The following is a 21476-nucleotide window of genomic DNA, read 5'->3' as shown; positions in this document are numbered from 1 at the left end:
GGTCGGACAGTCCACCACCACAAAAGTGCAGTACTTGAATGTGCTCTGGGGGGTGTCCGGACACAAGGTGATTGGAAATCTTACTTTTCCCATTGGGATAAGCGTCGTCCCATTAAACCCTGTGAGTTGGGACCCACTGGGCGAAAGGTCTCGGTCCGTCAGGCCTATTGCAGTGAAGGCCTCCTTGAAGAGTAGGTATACGGAACTTCCATTGTCAATCAAGACTTTGGCCACCACTTTATTAGCGATGGGGGTCTCTATGACCAACGGGTCATGATGAGGGAAGCGCACCGTCTTGGCGTCTTCTTCCGTGAATGTGATGGGTTGATCCATCAGCCGGGGCCTTTGAGCTGGGAGTTGAGTAACCTCCCAAACCTCATTATGTTTCACGGCCCCCGTGTACCGTTTTAGCTCCTTGCGAGTAGTTCCTCCGATATGGGGACCTCCGGAGATCATGGCTACCCTCCCGTTGGGTCTGGGCGGCAGACCGGGGATGTGCTGGGCATCGCCCGCGGGAGCAGCTGGAGCCAACGCTCCTGCTGTACCCCCCGGTGTTCCCTGGGGCACACCCCCTGTCGCCTGGCCCGGATTGAGGTGAGGCAGCCTATTCTTGATCCACTCATAGAGGTGGCCCAATCGGATCAGGTTTTCAATCTCGTCCTTGAGATTCTTGCATTCATTAGTACTATGACCAATGTCGTTGTGGTACTCGCATCCTTTGCTCGGATCTCTCCGGGAGCTATCTTTGTACAACGGGTGCGGTCTCCGGTAGTGCGTATTTTGCCTAGTAGCAAAGTACGCACGCTCTTGGGAGTCCGTCAGCTCTGTGTACTGGGTGTACTGGGGAGTGTACCCCCTTTTCTGGCGCTTCTCCCCCGTCCGGGTGCTGCCTTTGGAGGATCTCTTACTCCTCGAGCCCTGGGAAGGGCTGTCAGGCTAGCGATCGGAGCAGAGTGCGAGGGAGCTTGTCCATTCATCCCTAAGGGGTTTCCAAAATGGGATGATGCTGGCGCCAAAGCCTGGCCCTGACTATACCCGGGGGTGGCAGAGAATTGTATGCCGCTTATCGGTGGAGCCGCGGTCGGGGCAGTACCCGAGGTCGGTACTCCGGGCATGTACCCTGCTATCCCGGTGGGATAGTATCCTCCATAGGCCACTATTTGGGCTTCTTCAAGGTTGATATATTTTTGGACTCTCTTCTGGAAGTCCTGAAGGCTAGCAGCCCCCTCTTGTTGTAGTTCATTCCAGAAAGGAGTCCCTGTACAGATGCCTGCCTGGAGAAGCGCAAGCTGTTATCCGTCATCAACTTTCTTAGTTTTTGAGGCCTCCTCTCGGAACCTCTTTATATAGTTTTTCAAGGTCTCGGTGGGCAGTTGCTTGATGTTAGTCAAGGCACTGACCTCCAGGTTGACCTTTCTTGCGGCGACAAACTGTCTCCGGAAATTGGTCTATAACTTGTTCCAACAGCCCACGGATCCTGGTTCCAGTTTCTTGAACCATTCCTCCGCGGACCCACTTAAAGTAAGTGGGAAGCACAGACATTTTGCGTCATTGCTGACTCTCATGACCGTCATGACACGGTTGAACCGTGACAAGTGGTCGCTTGGATTAGAGTTCCCGGTATAAGCGGCCATTTCGGGCATCTTAAAGTTCTTGGGAAGCTCTGCCTCCAGGATGTGCTTAGCACACGGCTCCCGGTCCTCGCAATCTGAGTCGGAGTCATCCCCTTTTTGCCTTCGGGAGACTCGGGCAATGTCTTTTCGAAGTATGGCAAGTTCTGCCATAATTCCTTCATTCAACGTACCCGTGGAGACTGCGGGCCCGTATCTTTTTTGGTCAAGGTGATCCCGGAGGTCACCTTGGTTCCCATTGATTTGATTTCTCAGATCAACGGGAGGACACCTTGGTTCCCATTTCTGTCCTCTTCTTCCTCTACCTCCGGGCTCTTGGTGCACAGAAATGCTTTTTCGGTCCTCTCGATCCTGAGGGCCAAGACTCCCTTTTTGGAGCTTGCCCCTCTGCGGACCTTTCCCTTTAGGGAAATCTGAGCGGACCTTTCGCGGATCCTGCTCCTTTTTCTTTCGCCCTGGAGTAGAGGTAGGGTTTTTCTTTTGGTTCCCTTTAGCAGGATACCTTATGGGGCTAGGCTCCCTAGACTTCTGTTGTTGGGTACTAGGTGAGGATTCCTCTGGTTCCTTGCCAAGTCAAGCAGTCACTGCCTTGGGATGCACGTGAATGCCAGCCGCCTCCATGGCCTTTTGCATGGCCAGCATCACTTCTTGCATTTTTTGGTTTTGTGCTTTCTGGGCTTCGATCTCGGCTTCGTGATCGATAGCTTTTTGCCTGAGAAGCACCAACTCTGAGTAGCTACCTTCGTCGTAGGCATACTCATCGAGGTTTCCCTCGTAGTCATCATCGGGAATTCCTTCTTCTTCCTCAGAACCCTCAGCTGCTCTTGAGGCTACATCTTCCTCATTTGGATCCTGAGCATCTTCTAATGGGCGAGGTTGACGAGTACTTCTAGTCTCCACCATTTTTGTGAAGCGAAGTGTATGATTGCAGTGGCTTTCTTCAACTCTCAATGAAAGCACCAAAATGTTGACCGAGGTTTTCGGCAACTAATAAAATATTATAAGTTTATAGAGCTGTAAGAAAATTAGAGAAGGATTTTTACGTGGTTGGGGCGTTAATGAGCCTTAGTCCACGAGTCTATCGCATTTATGGATGTATTTAATACAGAGAATGTATTTGGTGAGTGTTTCACTCTTATAAATACAGAGAATGTTCTTGGTGAGTATTTACTCTTCTTGCTCTTATGCAGCCCAAGATTCTCTATCCCCCATTTAATGAGCTTTGAGGGGGTATTTATATTGTTTTTGGTGGGGTGATCCCCAGAACTATTGTACAAGTGTATCTGTAAGTTTCCATAAAGTTAGGCATTCCTAATGAATATACCATGAGTAATGCATGGTCAAATCCCTAGGTGCTGTAGGGCTTTTATGTGGAATGTCCTTATTGTCTTTTAACTGATGTGACTCTTCACAGTGTAGCCGTCGATAGACTTAAATGATCATTACTTTGTAGCTGCTGGTTGGAGGTTGTGCCGTCAGACTTTATTGCGTGTAGCAGTCCCAACACGTTTCCTCCCATGCGGCATTAAATGCGACTTGATTGCTCAGGGGAAACCTGACACCCCGCGGAGATGCCTTAACGTTACTTAGGCTTCCGGGAGCATATGGGGTTCCATATGCCTTCTCTTGGAGATATGTCCCGGATGCTGCTTCATTGCATAAAGACTTAGCAAATAGTTTGGATTATAAGTTGCTTGATCCACGTGTCCTTGTCTGGTTGGTTCGCGTATATTGGGCAAAATCAGGGGCAACACTTAAATATTTGAAATTTTTCTTAGATATTTAATTAAATAGGAAAATTATATTTTTTGTTGAAAAATAATTTTTATTAATTTTGGGCCAACATAAAATTAGAGTAATTTTCCAGGATTTATTTTTATTTTATTTTAGAGCATTTTCGAAAGTAGTATTGTTATACACTTCTTTTTTCGAAATGCAATATATATTTATAGAAAATTAAATTTGAGTTGTAAATTAATTTAAATTAATTTTGAAACAACTTAAATTGAATAATTTTCTAAATCTTTATGGAAATTATTACAAAGATGGAAATAATTCACGTTATTTTCATATCCATCTATGTATAATTTATAAATATTAAATTAAAATTTATATCTGGAATTTTTCATTCTAAATTGGAAATTTTAATTAAATAAATATATATTTAAAATAAATTGATTAAAATAAATATTAGAAGAAAATACAACCTTCATTAAATAATGAGCTTTCTTATTAGGATATTCGATCTCCATTGTTGGTTTTACATAGCTATTGTTTTAGTGAGTAATCCTCCCTAATGGAGGAACATTCATTAGCAAGTTAGCACCGTTTAATCTCGAAAGATAAGTGATCTTGTAAGTTTTTTATATAGTTTATGATCACCCTAATGGTGGCGACTGTATAAGACTTGCAAGAATATGAAATAATGGTGGAAGCTCATAAGATAGAATAACCTTGACTCTCGCCTTAACGGGACAACGCGGATTCCAATCTTGATCGAATAAAGGGTTGCTAGAATGTTGATCATTTTAGATGAGCTGACAACTCTATTCAATGAATGGTAGTTTTGACTCTCGCCTAAACGGGACACTGATATCAGTTTGTTGAAAACCTTGGAAATTATTTAGGATTGTATGTTTTAGTATTTTCACTTGTCATTCCTACTTGCTATGTGCTTCATAATTTCTGAATTGTGTATGAATTTGTATTGAACCATGTTATTTTCTGTTATTAAATTGTAGTTTAATTTCGAATCTTCATTGTTGGTCTAACTTGGTTTGTTTTTCTAATGAGATAAATCCCTAATGGATTTTCACCATTAGACTAACATAATAGTGTTAGATCTCGAAAGATAAATATTGTATATGCAACATCTAGCTGTTCATCAATTGATGACACCGTAGACTAGTATTTTACAATATGAAACAAGAAGATTGTATAAATAAGATTACTTTGACTCTCGCTAATCGGAGCATCGATGTATTCTTATTTAAAACGAAATTATCCTAATTCCTCTTAGCTTATTCATTTCGAATCAGCTTAATAACATATCATTGGATGAATAGTCTATAAATCATTTCATGTCATTTTATATTTTCTCTTAAGAAATTAAATGACGAACTTGATTATATTCCCGAAATTATATCCCAAAATGATATAAATCCTCAATCTTAGAAATCTCCTACTTGTATAGGCAAATCATAGAGTTAGATTAGTAGTGGTGGTCCAAGAAAGAATTACTAATTATACAGTTACACTTTCACAAGTGTTTCATAACCATTTTCTTTCAATGGATTCAAACTGTATGAGTTTAGTATTCTGTGACCAGAATCCACTTGCACTATTCTAAGAACTCTTTGATGTAGCTAAACTTAAGTCATCAAAAGATTCAACCACATATTTTATAAATCTATGGTATTTGTATCTTGTTCATAGTGGTTTTGACAAGATCATTCTCTGCAAAGAGTTAATATGCCTATATCCACTGAAATTAAGTTCATCTCATTCGCAAATGGATGTACATTCAGGGGTGGATATGAGTTTTCGTTATATTCTTAAAACGATCACTCTAGATTTTACCTTATGCAAAAGAAATTAGAAATGTTTGAAAAATTTCATGAATTTCTAGCAATGGTAAGTGGTTAAAGATCTTGCGAACCGATAGGGGTGGAGAAAAAGTTAGTAGATATGCAGTTCAAAGATCATTAATTTGATTTTGAATTATATCCAAACTTACCTCCCCAGAAATTCGAGTTGAATATTGATGATTAGTTACTAGTCGTTGCCTAAATCCTTCTATGGTAATAAAATTTCAGAATGATGCAATGGTTGTATACTTAATGTAAATCATTACTAGATTCATGGATGACCTAATCAAAATCTTAAGAAAAGCTAGAACTGCTAACCCTGGTTTGCATGTTTGTTAGCTATTCCAAGTGATTAGGGGTGGAACATCCCATAGTCATTAGATAAGAAAGTGTTTGTTTAAACAAATACTATTTCTCTAAGAAAATGACTAAGTCTGAAAATAAAGTAGCAAATAAAGGAGATATTTTTTTCTTGATTCCATAAGTGTTCTATCATCTTATTCGTTACAAGATGATCCCACTGCCTCTGTTGTCTTAACACAGCCGAAGAGGTCAATACCATTTAGTTTTCTTAGACATAGTTCACGGTACCTTGTCGTAGTGGGAGAGTTTCTAGGAACTCACTCTTCTTATGACTTGGAAGACACTAGTGATTAAAATCCATTGTGAGTTTAGACAAGTAATGGATTGTCAAGATAAGAAACTAAGAAGAAAGCCAATAGAACTATGGTTTGATCCATTCACATGGAGTAACCTAAAGTTTTCTGTTACAAGGACATGAAAGGAAATTTTCGTTCATAAGTCTATTCAATGGACTTAACAAAACTTCATGTTCCTAGTATTATAGGTTTGAGTTTATCTAAACCTATGGCTTGTGGTATACCTGGTAATTACTTACTCTAATGCAAGCATAAGATGCTGAAGCATTTTCCTTTTAATGGCAATCTATAGAAGCTTCACAACTTCTTAGATATAGATTTTATTTATCTAAGGAAAAGTCTCAACTATTCCAGAAAAGATAAAAGCCATGAAAGAATTTCTTAAATCAACAGTGAGAGGTCTTAGATATGCTTTTGTATGCCTTAGACCAGACACCTGATGTTGAGTGGGAGTAATGAGTAAGTATCAGATTAATCCAGGAGAGGAATATTGGAAGACAATCAAGTAAATTTTAAGATTAAGAAGAGGAACTATATGTTAGTCGATAAGGGTGTGTTTAAAACTCTTAGACTACACCACATCAGATTTCGAGACTTGCCTTTGTGCTAGAAAGTCTGCTGATAAGATGGTGATTACTCTGGGGGTGGAGTAGTGATTTTGGAGAAGTGTAAAAACCTATCAGAAATCTCTTAGTCTACCAGAAAGAGACTGAATGTTAAAGTTGCAGGAAAGGTACTTATTCAGTCTAAGGAAAGTTCTATACATTTGTGGCACTGTTCCAACTTGCCTTAACTACTAGGGTTACTTCTTGAATAACCAAAGAGTAGTTGCCAAAAGTATAGAATCCAGTATCCCAAGAGAGTAGACATATAGAGAGGAATTTCACATTATCAAGGATTTTGTGATTAAGGAAGAGTAATGGTGGAGAAGAGGTTGTGTTTAATTCAACCTGTCAGATCCTATCACGAGGAGTTTACTACTATTACACTTGATTGGTATATCAAGGTGTTAATGATTATTTGAAATGCACATTTTGTTTTATATTAGTGCATGTGGGAGTTTGTTGGGTTTTATGCCCTAAATAAAACTCATTTCAATATAATAGAATTTACTTATTAATAAAGATCAGAATTAACATTTTATGTTGCATGGTTCACATGATTTATTTCATGATTATATGTATATAATGTATGAATTCTTTTTAAGTCCAGAACATATGAATTTGTTAAAGATTATAGTGTTGTCAGCACAGTGGAATATAATCTTTATTATATGTTCAAAAGTTTATTCCCTGATTTGTCAGAACACTGGATTTAGACTGACATGGTATAATCAGCAATAGGTATTCTTACACCTTGGAAAAGTGTTATGTCCTTTCCAGGACATTGGCAAAGTTTACCAGTAGCGGATGTATGGAGTATACATCGGAAGGGACCGATATTGAACTTTGATTAGATATATTAAAATTTACCGTAATATCTATTCAATTCAATATCACCTGTTGATCCTAGATCAAATGATCTTAATCCTGATATGGTTAGGTTCAATATCAAGAGTGTTATTCGTGTTCTTTGATTTGTTAGTTAAGCCTACTTTTGGGTCAGGGTGATACGTACATTTTGGGAACACGGTAATGCAATTGAGTGGGAGCGCTAACATAAATATGGAATCTATAGCTTCTATTTGGCAAATAGAAAGTAAAGGATGATTTCCTTCGAGCTTAACCAAACGAAGATAAATGGTGGAGATCTCATTTCACTTAGCTGAAATATCATTTATATAGGGTTAAGTGTTTTAAGGATAAAATACATTGAAGGTGTAGCGGTAACAGTAGTGCCTTTTCAGTGTAAATCATCTATATAGAGGATCATTGATCACATTAGGGTTATAACAATGGATAACTAATGACGTGTCTATATCGTGGAACATATAGAGCGTTCTATATGACTGAGAGTGCAATTCCAAGTTCTAAGTGTGGATTCAATGAGGAATTAATAAGTTAGGGAATTTACTTGGTAAATTCGGTTCAACTTATTGGAAGCTCGGTTATATAGACCCATGGTCCCCATACTAGTTGAGACCATACTGCTTGTAAGACTCAGTTAATTGATTTTAATTAATCAATTATAATTCTAAAAGTTAGACTATGTCTAATTTGTGAATTCTCACAGTTTAAGGATGAAATTGTAAATAAAAGGGTTTTTAGGTTTAATTATTAATTAAGAGACTCTGTATGTCTAATTAATAATTATTTTAAATGACAATATTATTTAATAATCTATTTTAGTTATTAAATAATTAGTTTTGGTATTTAAATGATTAGAATTGGAAAAATGACATTTTTGGAGAAATAGAAATAAAATTGAGGAAACTGCGCCCATTTCACCCTATGGCCGGCCACCTCTTTGTGTGTTTCCCAATTATTGTTTTCAATTTTAATTGCCATGTAATTGCTAATCAAAGCCTAGCAATAATAGGAAAGTGGTGGATCACACTAAATAAGACAGTTAATCAATTACACAGTAAAAGAGGAAACTGCTTATTTGGAAAGTTGTGATCTCCCTTTTTCCTATATATAGCAGCCCTTGTTCTCTTCTCTTCATGCTTCAAACCCATGAAATTAAGAGAGAAAAAGAGAGAAAAAGAGAGAAATCCTAGTGAGATGAGTAGTGCCCACACACATCAAGTGGTACCTCAATCATAGTATGTAAGACTATGGAAATTCTGCATCAAAGAAGGAGAAAAGAAGATCGAGGTTCAGATCTTGGTGATGCTCTGCTACAGAAAGGAATCAAGGGCTAGAGATCTGAACGGAAGGAGTCATAATATTCCGCTACACCCACTGTAAGGTTTTCTAACTTTATATGTGTTTATTTTCATTGTTTTAGAATTCATATTAGGTTGTTAATCCAACATACATGATAGTAAATAGATCCTGGTAAAATAATTTCCAACATGATTTAGTACATTTCAAAGTTCGAAAGGCATAATTTGGTATATATCAAAATTTGGAGAGCATGGTTTAGTACATAAACAATCACTGAAATATTAAAATTGAATAAAATTAGACAAAAGTCCTTAAATCCAACAATCTCAATAGTTAAGGGGACATTTTTAACGACCTTAAAAGTTCAGGGAGCATGATTTGGTATATGTAAAAGTTCAGTGGCAAAAATCATAATTAGCCTTTTTTTTAATTATTGTAAGGATAAACAAGGCATGATATTGCTTGCAAACTCACTTGTGGTCATGTTAGAGTCTCTTCACCTTACCATGCCATAATTGCCATTAATATGATTTAATGTGTTTATACTAATAATATAAAGTTATTATTATTGGTAAGTAATAATTATTTGGCTGTTTTATATATATACCAAAATAGGAAAAATATTATACAAATATATTTGGCCGAGTACTTTATAAACATTTATACAGCCTAACAAAAAAAACTACAAAAATATCTCGTGCTCTAACCATTCAGTCGCACGAACTACCTTCTTCAACAACAACAGCATCCAACAACCAAACCAGCAGGCCAACTAAAAAGAAACCAAGCCAGATGGATAATCACCATAAATTTTGGCGACTGCACCTGAGAAAAGGAGCGTAAGAAATCCAAACACATTTAATTTTGGACTTATGCAAAATCGGGCAAAAAAATTGGTTCAAAACTAAAATTCAACATTGAATTACGATTAAAATTGAAGAAAACCAATCATTCTAATATTAATTTTTGAAGTTCCTGATCAATCCAAATCAGGTATAAAAAAAAATGTATTAACAAACTAGCTAATGTTTCTCCTGTTTCATGAACGTTGTTTTCTAAATTTTTAATGGTAGATTTATTCACATCAAATCACGAATAACAAAGAAAATTTAAACTCATCTTAAGCCACATATATAGATACATTGTTCTAGTTTCTAAGTTTCTAAGTTTCTGCGTAGTTGCATTGCAGTTGCATTAATATTTTACTAACGCTCTAAAACTAGACATATCAATGATTACAAAATGATAACGATACAATAATTTTTATGATATTTGCATGTGTTTCGTATCGACAATCCAACACAAAGCTCTTTAAAAAAAATTATAACATGGTTAGTTTTATTAATATATTCATTTAGTTATTATAAAGTTGGTTTACAGAATTCTAATAGTTGTTTCTCCACATAATATTATTAAGGTACAATTGATTGTTGATCAGTGACAAAAAAAATACTGACAAATTTTTTCATGACGATGTCCATTCAAATTTTCTATTTTTAGTTGCGTTTAAGTTGTATATTAGTTGAATAATAGTTGTGCTACTACAATATTATTATTTTAAAAAATATGGTTTGGAATTGGCAATACACGACTCGTACAGAGAAAACTGGATTGTGTTAAGTTTTGTTTGTATTACATATGGGCATTATTAGTTGTTTTAAGGTTTAATATTAGTTGCCTCATATCAAATATAATTGTTGCATTACAGTTTCATGACAGTTATCCCATAGTTGACTTACAATGCTTAAATTTTCAAACTGTCAAGAAAAAGACGCAATTCTATTTCTCATATTTTGCAATGGACACTTTGATCAATGAACGAGTTCTGTAAATTACAAAGTTGAAACAGGTGCTGGAATGCAACCAAGAAAATATTCGACTGCAATTGAAATACCAAATGAAAGAAGGATACCAACCATTGAGGATAAATGACGATCCAAGCCTATTCTTCTACATACAACTAAAATTGAAAGAACCTTACTTCACAAGGTATCCATTGTGTGTGAAGATGGTCGGCAACACAACAACAACCAACAACACCTCCTTCTTTGTAATGAGCAACTCATTAGTTACACAACAGTTATTTTAAGGTTGTATGTCATATCCAAAATATTAGAAGAAACATAAAGCATTATCAATATCATATTTGACACATTAATGTGAAATTCTAAAATGTTTCTTATTACATTGACTATTCTATTGAATCTTTAAAAGTTTTTTATTACTAAAATAGCGCAATTTTTAAGGCCTAAGATAAGTGTTACCATGAGGACTCGAACTCCAAAGAACAATCAAATAAGGAACCTTATGCAAAGCATTCCAGCCAATTACATCACACACTCGGTGGTACAATTAATCAGTCATTTAAAAAATAAAAACTAATCAGTACTTTGTATTAAAAAAAACTTATAATAAGATATTTAAAAATAGAATAAATATGATTTTTACTTCCTAAAGAAACTAGTAATAAGAAAAGTTAGGGTAATATTAAGGAAAAACGATAAAAAAACTAGAAAGAAACCATCGGACTCTCATAAACTTAGTTCTTACCTTTCTTAACTTCAGGGAGAGAAATATTTTCAGCAACATTAACCTTCGATTTCTTCTTAACAGGGCGGCGGTCACTTTTTTGGGTAGGCGAAGCAAAGTCTAATCATCATCTTTAACAACAGGCCGTTTGTCTTTAAATTTTTTTGGCAAGAGATTTAACACCTAGTTTTGAAAGATTTTTTCAGCAATGGTGATGGGAAAGATGAAGACCAAGTAATGACCATTTATAGAACAGAAAAAAGAAGAAAAAATTGGAAAAACGTGGTCAGATGATGGAGGAAGGCAGTTGAAGAAGATGGACAAAATCAATTTTTTTTTTTTGGATAAAAAATGGTTTTGATCGTGGGAAAAGTTTTCAAACAGAAAGCTACATTGAAAAATGTAATGAAACTGAAAAAAAAAAAAAGATGATAGAAAATGAGAGAAAATAAATAGTATGTGAAGGTGGTATAATGACATCATACATGTGTAAAATGTATTAGTGTAAATAAAATAATATCAAAGGTAAAAATATAAGAGTAGCCTTGTCAATGTATAGAGATAATATTGTTAAGTTTTTGTATTTTTCATGTAAATTTTCTATAATTATTTTTATTGTCTTTAAATATGTCTTTTAAAATTCTATCATTATTTTGAATTATCCTTGAAACTAAACGTTTTATTTGATGCATATAAAGTTTGTGATTGTTTCAAGATATATAAAACCTTCACTAATTACTACACCATCTAATAGCTTTGATTATTATTATTAATTTAGTACTATTTGATGTATTACTTCAATATGTTCCAAGAAATTCTATAATAGTTAACATATCATAAACTTATCGTAATATATTTTCTAAGCAAATATCACTTAGTTAATCTTAGATCAATGATCTCAATTATGAGATGGTTAAGCTCTGGTTTAAGTGTATTACTTGTATTCTTTGACTTATTTGTTAAAGCTAACTAATTGGATTGGCCCAATACTTACATCTTGAGAACACGGTAGTACAATTGAGTGAGAACACTAATCATAGATACAGAATCTATAAATTCTATAAATATATATATATATAAAAGTGAAATGATAATTTCCTTCGAGCTTAGCTAAACGATTTTAAATGGTAGAGTACTCATTTCAGTAATTATATTAGTTTACTGAAATATTAAGTACAAGTAGCTAAGTATTTTAAGGATAAAATATATTAAAGGGTAAAACGGTAAATTTTTCCCTACTCAATGGAGATCATCAATAGAGGATCATTAATTATTTAGATTAAAATAATAGATAACTTATAGCGTATCTATAATTGGTATAAAACGTTCTATATAATCAGGAGTGCAATTTTGAATCTATAGTGGAGTTAGGAAGAATTAAAGATAGTAAATTTACTCAGTAAATTCTAAAACTACTTATTGGGAGCTTGATTATATAGACCCATAGTCCTCACACTAGTTGTGATAATATTATCTTGTAGACTCAGTTAATTAATTTTAATTAATCGATTAGACTTCTAAATGAGACTACATCTTATTTATGAGTTTTCACTAAGCAAGAGCTTATTTGAAAAGAAAAGAGATTTTAGGGTTTGTTTATTAATTAACAGACTTTGAAAGGTCTAATTAATAAATAAGTTAAATGGTAATTTTATTTAATAATCAATTATAATTATTAAATAAATATAATTGATATTTATAGAGTTAGAATTAAAAGATGCCATTTGTGAAAAAGATTAGTTTCAATAAAATGACAAAATTGAAAGCCAATAGGCCCACTAAGGAATTTGGCCATAGGGTTTTAAATAAAGCCAATTTATCTTTCTTTTTTTTTTTTATTTTTTTTATTTCATTTAAATTCTAAGCCTAACCCTAATAGCTATCACTAAATAGAAACTTATAGCTCTTGTTTTCATAACCTTTTGCCAGACAAATTAGAAAATAAAAAGAGCTCTTCTATTTTCGAATTCCTTGCTTCTTCTTTTCATAATTTTGTGCCCTATAGTGTATGAGTATTTACCCACACACTTCAAGTTAATACTCAAGATAGTGTGGAAGATTGTGTAGTGTTTTTGTCACCTAAGGGAGAAACCAAGTTCAGATCTTGATCATACTCTACGACAGAAAGGATCAAGAGTTAGAGATCTGAACGGAATGAGTCATATTATTTTGCTGCCATAAATGTAAGGTTTTTTGTAACTTTATATGTGTTTAATTCATTGTTTTAGAGAATTCATATTTAGGATGTTAGATTAAAAATTTATAATCAAACATACATGCTAGTAAATTTAGATCCTGGTACAAAATTTTCAACAACAGAAGCATCATGTCGGACATGAGCTGTGCTTGTCTCCATGCCCCAAACTCTCCATGGTTATTATTGGGGGTTTCAGTCTCCCTGGCCACACGGTGGAAAACCTCTGGTCCTGGGGCATGATTCCATTCTCAGTCACAATGGCTCCTAAGTGGTGAACACAACCCATGGATGAGTGCAACTCTTTTGCCTCCCAAGCAGTAGCTCGGTGCACATAGTTTGGAACCAGGACTGGACCCTGCATCACGATAGATAGTGTCACTACAGGGTACCGCAATACCATGACTTGAGAAGAAGTTTGGGCAAAAGCTTCAAGATTCGACATTCTAATTGTTGAGTGAAGTTCTAAGTTTTTTTTTTTTGTCAAAAGTGCAAAATTTGTGTTTACAAAGATCCCTCAAGATGTCACTCATCTGAAAAGGTAAGAATTAACCCAATAGTTAGTCCCATATCAAACCCTAAACACAAAAAGGGAATGTGGGTCCCCCTAACTGCTAAGAAGAGACCCCTTCTAGATGCAAGAATATCAAGAAATAAAGAAATTTCATATGCCATGCATAAGGTGCAGACTGCACCATGGTGAAAAACAATGGTGCAAATGATGCGAAGAAAAAGGAAAATGGCAAATCCTACTAACCCTGACATATAAACCTCTTGCCTAAAAGATGAAAGTTAAAAACTACTTGGGGAAAATACCCCAAAAATCACAGATACAGTGTCAATAAAACGTTCATGTAAGCATATCACCAAATGAAGTTACAGAAATAAAATAAGGAAGAGAAAAAGTTCTTGTGGTTAGAAACTTACAAATAGAAGAAAATCGAGTAGTTGCAGATGCTGGTGCAAAACGTCAGTAAAATCGAGCTTGACAACGTCAAAGAAAGAGTAAAAGAAAGTTTGGGCTGCTTGGAATTTTAACTGGTTTGAGGATTCTTAAAAATATGAGGGTAAAAATCTTGAAGAAGGAAAATGAGGGGTTTTTATAGACCATCCAAAGGCGATATGGATCATCGACCATCCAACGATCCTAGCTCAAAGATTAAAAACCCCAAGATCCAAGGGCCAGGGGGCAGTTGGCATACATACAAGCATAAAAGGACAGTTACACTACTCAAATGTCCATCTGACGTCCAGTAACTAATGACATCCGAATTGAGTAAGAAATCAAATCGTTGTTATCAATAACGAGGGAAAATAATGAACAACATCTAAAATGATCACGTGCAGCATGACGCCAACACTCCAGGAGGCACATCGCAAGTCTCATCTTGCAAAATTATAAGAAAGGACTTGAGGGGTAAATGCTGTCTATAATTTTTCCCAAAATACGTGGCAGTCTCAGAGCGATCCAGATGACAGTAGGACCCACCTAACAAGACACATCACATTCATTACTGTTGGTGCTCAATATTTCAGGAGAGTATGACAAAAATAGTCATCTCCGAGAGGGTCTTGCTGGACAATGAGTATCTCTTGTCTTTTCCTCTCTGCGAGTGAAGTCTACCCGGAAAAAGGTACAAGAGGATTGATGAAACATGACATGTCACTCAAGGATCAAGACACTATATACGAATTTAATGCGGCATGGGAAAGAACATCTGATGACTTACTCTGACAAGCGTGTTTAAGGGTTTAAACCCATCATTCTTTGATTTGATGAGACCCTATACATCAATTGACGACTGCATAAATAAGCCGTCAAGTCATAAGTAAGGGATAAGTCAAATCCCACCAAACACCTATAAACAACCTAAAATTCATCATAAAAGTAGGCAATGCCCTAAAATTAGATTTGAGAAATTGTGCAAAGTATGGTGCACACAAACACGATAATAATGGCCTTTTTACCACCATTATAAGCCTATAAATATTCCCAATGATGTATATCAAGGGGAATCGATCGGAGAAACTCTGTGATAAATACTCTAATAAGTACAGTGACTCGTGGACTAAGGCTTATTAATGCCAAAATCACGTAAAAATCTTATCTTCTAACACTCATTAATTATTTCATACAACTTTATTTATTGGATGTCGAAAACCTTAGTTAACACTAACAAAAATATTATAGGATAAAATTTAACAAAAGTCTTATACTTAATCACTGTGAATAATTCTAAGAAATTTTTAACAAACAAAAAATTTAAGAAAGTACAATTTACTAGCGTTAATAGTTTAAAAGCAAAAATTTCAAAATAACCTAAAACTAATAATAAAATTAAAATTCTCATAGCAAAATATGATGAAAACAATATATTGTGTAAATTTTAATTTACAAAAGTGGTAATGGACAGCGCAAAGCGTGATTTTCTTCATAACTAAGTTGTTTAATTATTCGAGTAGAATAATAATTATAGAATATGTTTTAAATACATTCTAATTATGTTACAATAATAATTCAAATATAATTATTATCAAAACGCACAATATATATTATAAAATCTAATATAATTATTAAGTTGTATAATTATTAACATACTATATACTAACTTTCATATTAAGCATAAGTTTCCCGAGTAAATGCTTCTACAATTCATTGACCAAATTGAGTTCTTTTTTTCTCTGTTAGCATGATCGAAAGTTCAATCCAAAAAGATTTTTAAAAGAAATGCTACTTTTGGTTAATTTTGTGATTATGGATTTATGTCCCTCAAATCAAATTGAGTGGTGGATATAAGTATATTTTTTTGAAGAAGTTACTTCATTAGGAGCCGTCGTTGAGGAATAAACTCTACTAATAAATATGAAGACACACTATTAATGCACTTAAAATACGTAGTATATTTTTCACACAAAATAAAGAAAAAAAAAAAAAAAAATACGCGGTATGCGTCGTTATCCTTAAAATTAACATTACAATATTTAACTTTCCATAATTGATTTACATACACTTTATATTTTCTTAAGATGATATTCAAACTTGAAGAATAAAATGTAGTCAACTCTACTATACATCCATATGCAACATAGATAATCACATACATAATTTACCCAACATAATATATTTGATCACAACATACCCATAACACAATTGAATGAAGGCCAAAGATAGAATTGGGTGAAAATATTAGCCAATGTAAAATTATTGCAAAATGAGAATTAATTTCTCATTGTACAAAATAGAAAGTGGACAAATTAATACGAACAAAAAAATATTGAAAAAGACAATGACAACTTTATCATGGTATTACAATTCCTTCCCCCACTTGTGGATTAAAAACAAATTCCCCTCAAAATCTCAAAATAAAAATAAAAAATAAGGACATTTATCAACGGCTTAAATCCATCCACGTGGCAAACAGATCAACCATTCGAGACCGATAAGCCCAAACCAAAGCCCTCTCCCCCGTCATCTCGTCTCATCTTAATGGCACAATCGTAATTACATCAAAACCTCAAACCCAATTTCGTAATTTCACATTTTCCGTATCTTGAAAAATAAATAAATAAATAATTAAACATATATAAATACCGCACGAGTCGAAGTCCGTAGAAGAAAAAAAAAATCGAGAATAATAAATATTATTTTGTTATTTATTTAGATTGGGTTTTCACTCTTCACTTCTGTTCTAGCCGCTAGGGTTTTTCTCTCTCTTCAAACACACTGAAAAAGTTTCACTCTTTCAGATCTATATTTACACAGTGAAGTGCGAATATATATATATATATTTATATAAAATTTTGATGGAGTTGTTTTTAAGCTAGGGTTGCGTGGTCGCCCTTCACTGTGAGATTCTCTTCTCAGCGATTTTTTTGGTTTTTTTGTTCTTTTTGGTTGTTGAGCTTTTTCTTAGTATTGGGGAATGGCGACTGCAAACCCCTTTGATTTGTTGGGGGATGACGATGCTGAGGACCCATCACAGTTGATCGCTGCTCAGAAGCAGGCTGCTGCGGCTGCTGCTGCTATTGCTGCGTCGGCGCCGTCGAAGAAAGGGTCAGCTCAGGGAAAGCCGGCGGCTTCTCCTGCTCTGCAGAATAAGGCGGCTAATCTGCCTTCCAAGCCTCTTCCTCCTGCTCAGGCTGGTGAGTTTTTTTTCTCTTTAGTAGCTTTTTTGCTCTGAATATATCTATTTGTTGTGTCTTTATTTGTTTTATAAGTTTCTTTGAATATTTGTTGCTGTTTGTTATGGATTTGGCTGTGAGGGAAGTATTTTCTGTGAGCTTAATGATTTTATTGTATTTTGGCATGTATGTTTATATTTTATTGAGTGACTATATACTTTATTTGGGATGAGCTTCAGCCAATGTTTGTTTATAGTTTTCTTGCAGTGTAGAATGGTAAGTATTGGGTTCTTACATATTTCCATATATGCATATGAATGACGTTGCTTTTCTTATTTATACGTGTCTGTCTATGTGGTAGTTTATGGTTAGGAAATATAAAATTTGTATTTTTACATCAAGTTTAAATAAATAATGACAACATGATAGTGGTTATGTAATATAGATGGGAAACATGCTAAGTATCAGCTACCGTTCTCTTCAATTGGTATTTCTTCACAAAAAGCAAATATGGGATAACAAATTCAGTCTTTCACTAAGATTTGTGGCTTTACCTTTACTGCAAAATAAGTGTATTTTCTAAGAGGCAGCAGTTTCAAATATCAAGTCTTTATACTTCAATTGGACAGACTTCTAATGAATTTGGTCTACTTCCATCCAAAAAGAAAAAAAAAATTGGACTTGAGTTTTCTTTTGTACTTTGTTTGGGATTTTTTTTTACTGATATGCTTTTGAAGAAATATTTGATGTCAAAGCTGAATAATTTTGTTAATGTCTCTTACGACAAGTGATAGTATTTAAAAAATCTTTGTAGCTGTACTATTTTCCATGCTAGGAAGGCGTTTCTAATAATTTTTTCAGGAGAACGGCCTTGTAAAATGGCTGTGGGTGCTGGCTTAATGAGTGAAAGTGCTGTTGGATTTATTTTTTATAATAATTTTTTTCCTGTGTCCCATATATACAATCTTTGCTCTTTTGCGCTATTTCTGTATCATTGAGTACCTTTTTCTTTTCAGTGGTGATTTATATTTGTTTCTTTATCTTCTTCCACCACACTAGCTATGAATTGTTGCCTGTGTATGCCACTCAACTAATTTTGTTATTTTGCTTTATTTCGACTAGTGAGAGAGTCCAAGAATGAACCTGGTCGTGGTGGCCGTGGGGGTGGCCGTGGTTATGGCCGTGGTCGTGGCGGCAGTGGTGGGTTCAATCGTGGGTTTTCGAACAGTGAACAAAGCCCTGCTGGTCAGGGTGCTGTTGAGGAGGGAGACTCTGGGAGAGAAAGGCGTGGCTATGGAGGACCTCGTGGTGGCTACCGTGGTGGTCGTCGTGGTGATTTCAGTAATGGAGAAGGTGGTGAGGGAGAACGCTCTCGCAGGCCATTTGAACGCCGTAGTGGAACTGGGCGAGGGTGAGCCTTTTTAAATTGGCCACCTGATTACCAAAGTACATTAGCTGTATATTCAAAGGCATTTAATATGAATATTTCATGTTTGCAGTAGTGAATTTAAACGTGAAGGGGCTGGCCGCGGGAACTGGGGAACAGACACTGATGCATTTGCTCCGTAAGTATCTACTTTCAATTTGCGTATTCGCTTGGTATGAAATGAATTCCTTGCTACTACATGCTTGAGTGTATTTGCCTATTAAGCTGACCCTTTTTGTTCATGATTGTCCCACACTCTAGAGTAACTGAAGAAGCCATCAATGAGACCGAGAAGAACTTCGGGGACGAGAATCCTGCAGGAGAAGGTGCTGCTGCAGATGGAAACAAGGAGGCTCCTCCTACTGAACAAGAAGAAAAAGAACCTGAGGATAAGGTGAATGGTTTTCTAGTAATTTAACATCATTTGGTTAACTGGATAAGAATTCATTACTTTTCAAATGAGATGGTTAAGAATGAGGCTAAACTAATCCTTAGTGGGCTATTGTTTTATTTTTTCCTTTTCTCCCAGTGTTCTATGATTTCATAAAGAGGTTCTTGTTTGCCTATTTTCTTTTAATCAATTCTGTATTGTAGTTTAAGACTTGCACTTTGTACTTGTTTAACGAATATTTGAGTTCCTAGGTATTTGCCCTACAAATAATTTTACTGAAGTTGAATGCTACTGTGGCATAACTTGCCTTTTCTGATTGATTAGTGCTTCTTACGTGATGAATATACGGCACATTCTGATAAATATTATTTATGTTTGGTCAATAGGAGATGACTCTGGAGGAGTATGAAAAGGTGCTGGAGGAAAAGAGGAAGGCCCTGCAGGCACTAAAGGCTGAAGAGAGAAAGGTGGATACTAAAGAGTTTGCATCCATGCAACAGATTTCAAGCAAGAAAGAGAATCAGGACATCTTTATCAAATTGGTGATTACACTGAGCCCTTTGGTTATGATTTTATAGGAGCCCTTTGGTTATGATTTTATGAATCAGAATCGAATTTGATGATAACTGTCTAAATCACTTGAATTGTTGATTTGTTTAGGGCTCTGAGAAGGACAAGAAGAAGGAGGCTGCTGAAAGGGAGGAAAGGGCGAAGAAGGTTGTATTTGCTATTCTCTTTCTTTTTGGTTTTGTATATGGTGCTACTGATTGATTTTGAATTAGTTTATATTTATTTTTTGTTCTCCAGGTTCTCATTTCTTTTTTTTTTTTGATGGAAAAACAGTTTTACTTCCCCTTCCCCACTTTTCCTTACAGTTCAAACTTGTAATGAAAATGAATTCTTGTTTTTACCCATTTTACTTTTCTTGCTATTTTATATCACTTTTTGAGCTGGCTATTTAGGCAGTTGGCCTGATCCATGCCAGTGTCAAAATGGTTTTCGCTAATGAAAATTTTCGTATGTATACTGTTCATTAAGCTCTTTTGATTTAGAGTGGGAAGAGTTGACAAGTAAGCATGCAAAGATCTTGTTTTTATTTTGCAATCCTTGCTTTTATGTTTTATAGTTTAGTGAGTAATATTTTGTTGATATATAACTTGCTGGATCAGGAAAGGTATTTCTACTTGAACCCCTTGTTAGTCTTGCATATGTCATGATACAAATTCTTGCTACTATTTTTTTTTTCTGCTCTCCCCTACTTGTTGCTACCATTTTTCTTGGTTGATGACTGACTATTCTACTTTGGTGGTTTACTGTTCTTTTTAGTCTGTTAGCATCAATGAGTTCTTAAAGCCTGCTGAGGGAGAAAGGTACTTCACTCCAGGTGGTCGAGGCCGAGGCAGGGGCCGTGGTGGTTCAAGAGGAGGAGGGTCTGCTGGAAACTACCAGAGCAGCAATGTGTCTGCTCCATCCATTGAAGATCCTGGGCACTTCCCAACCTTGGGTGGAAAGTGAGACCCTTGAGAACCCTAATTTACATAATGCTCTATTTTAGATTTTGGGTTATTTTCTTTAATTTAAAGCAGGAAATTGACATGAATAATTGGATTTTGTTTCCATTAATAGTTTTTTCTTGTCCTTTCTTTTTTGCTCACTGTTGTGCCTTAGATGTAAATTTCAGGCAATTCCTATGCTCCCCCTCTAGTTTTCTTTTCTCTTTTCTTCTTTTACTTTTTAATGGGACTTGGGGGCATAAGAAAAGGGATTTATTTATGGATAAAAATCTCATGATGACCACTTTTGTTTTGAAATAGATATATCTAGGACATTTTCAATTTTACCTGAAAAGTGTTGTGGGAGACCTCTGTATGTCTTGTTCTTTTTGTACTTGGTTTGAAATGTCTATCCTTATATCCTCTTTTTTTTTGGGTGAGATAAAATGCAAATTATAACCTGATAAAAATCGATTTTTGGATGATAAAATGTTTTTTTTTACATGTTTCTGTTTTAATTATCCCCAAGTGTATTTTTGTACTTTTTGAGTTTGTGATTTATTAACATGTCCAAGGCTTTTGCTGCAATTAAAATGAATCAAAAGTGGGATGCATTATTTGCATATCTTAAAATCAATCAAATCTTTTTATACAATATGATTTAGTAGTCTTTTTT

The 21476-nt window shown here is 35.1% G+C and overlaps 1 protein-coding gene across 1 annotated transcript; it reads left to right on the top strand.

The window, feature by feature from the left end:
* Positions 1–16964: 16964 nt before the first annotated feature.
* LOC115710010 (RGG repeats nuclear RNA binding protein A) lies at positions 16965–21147 on the top strand. Its single transcript, XM_030638305.2, has 7 exons — positions 16965–17511; positions 18613–18901; positions 18990–19055; positions 19178–19310; positions 19694–19849; positions 19968–20024; positions 20634–21147. The coding sequence occupies exons 1-7, from the start codon at positions 17292–17294 to the stop codon at positions 20820–20822; spliced, it is 1110 nt and encodes a 369-aa protein (XP_030494165.2). The 5' UTR covers positions 16965–17291; the 3' UTR covers positions 20823–21147.
* The last annotated feature ends 329 nt before the right edge of the window (positions 21148–21476 follow it).

Source organism: Cannabis sativa, chromosome X, assembly GCF_029168945.1.
Source record: "Cannabis sativa cultivar Pink pepper isolate KNU-18-1 chromosome X, ASM2916894v1, whole genome shotgun sequence".
NCBI classification, from domain to species: Eukaryota; Viridiplantae; Streptophyta; class Magnoliopsida; order Rosales; family Cannabaceae; genus Cannabis; species Cannabis sativa.
This window is presented reverse-complemented; position numbering and strand designations above follow the sequence as displayed.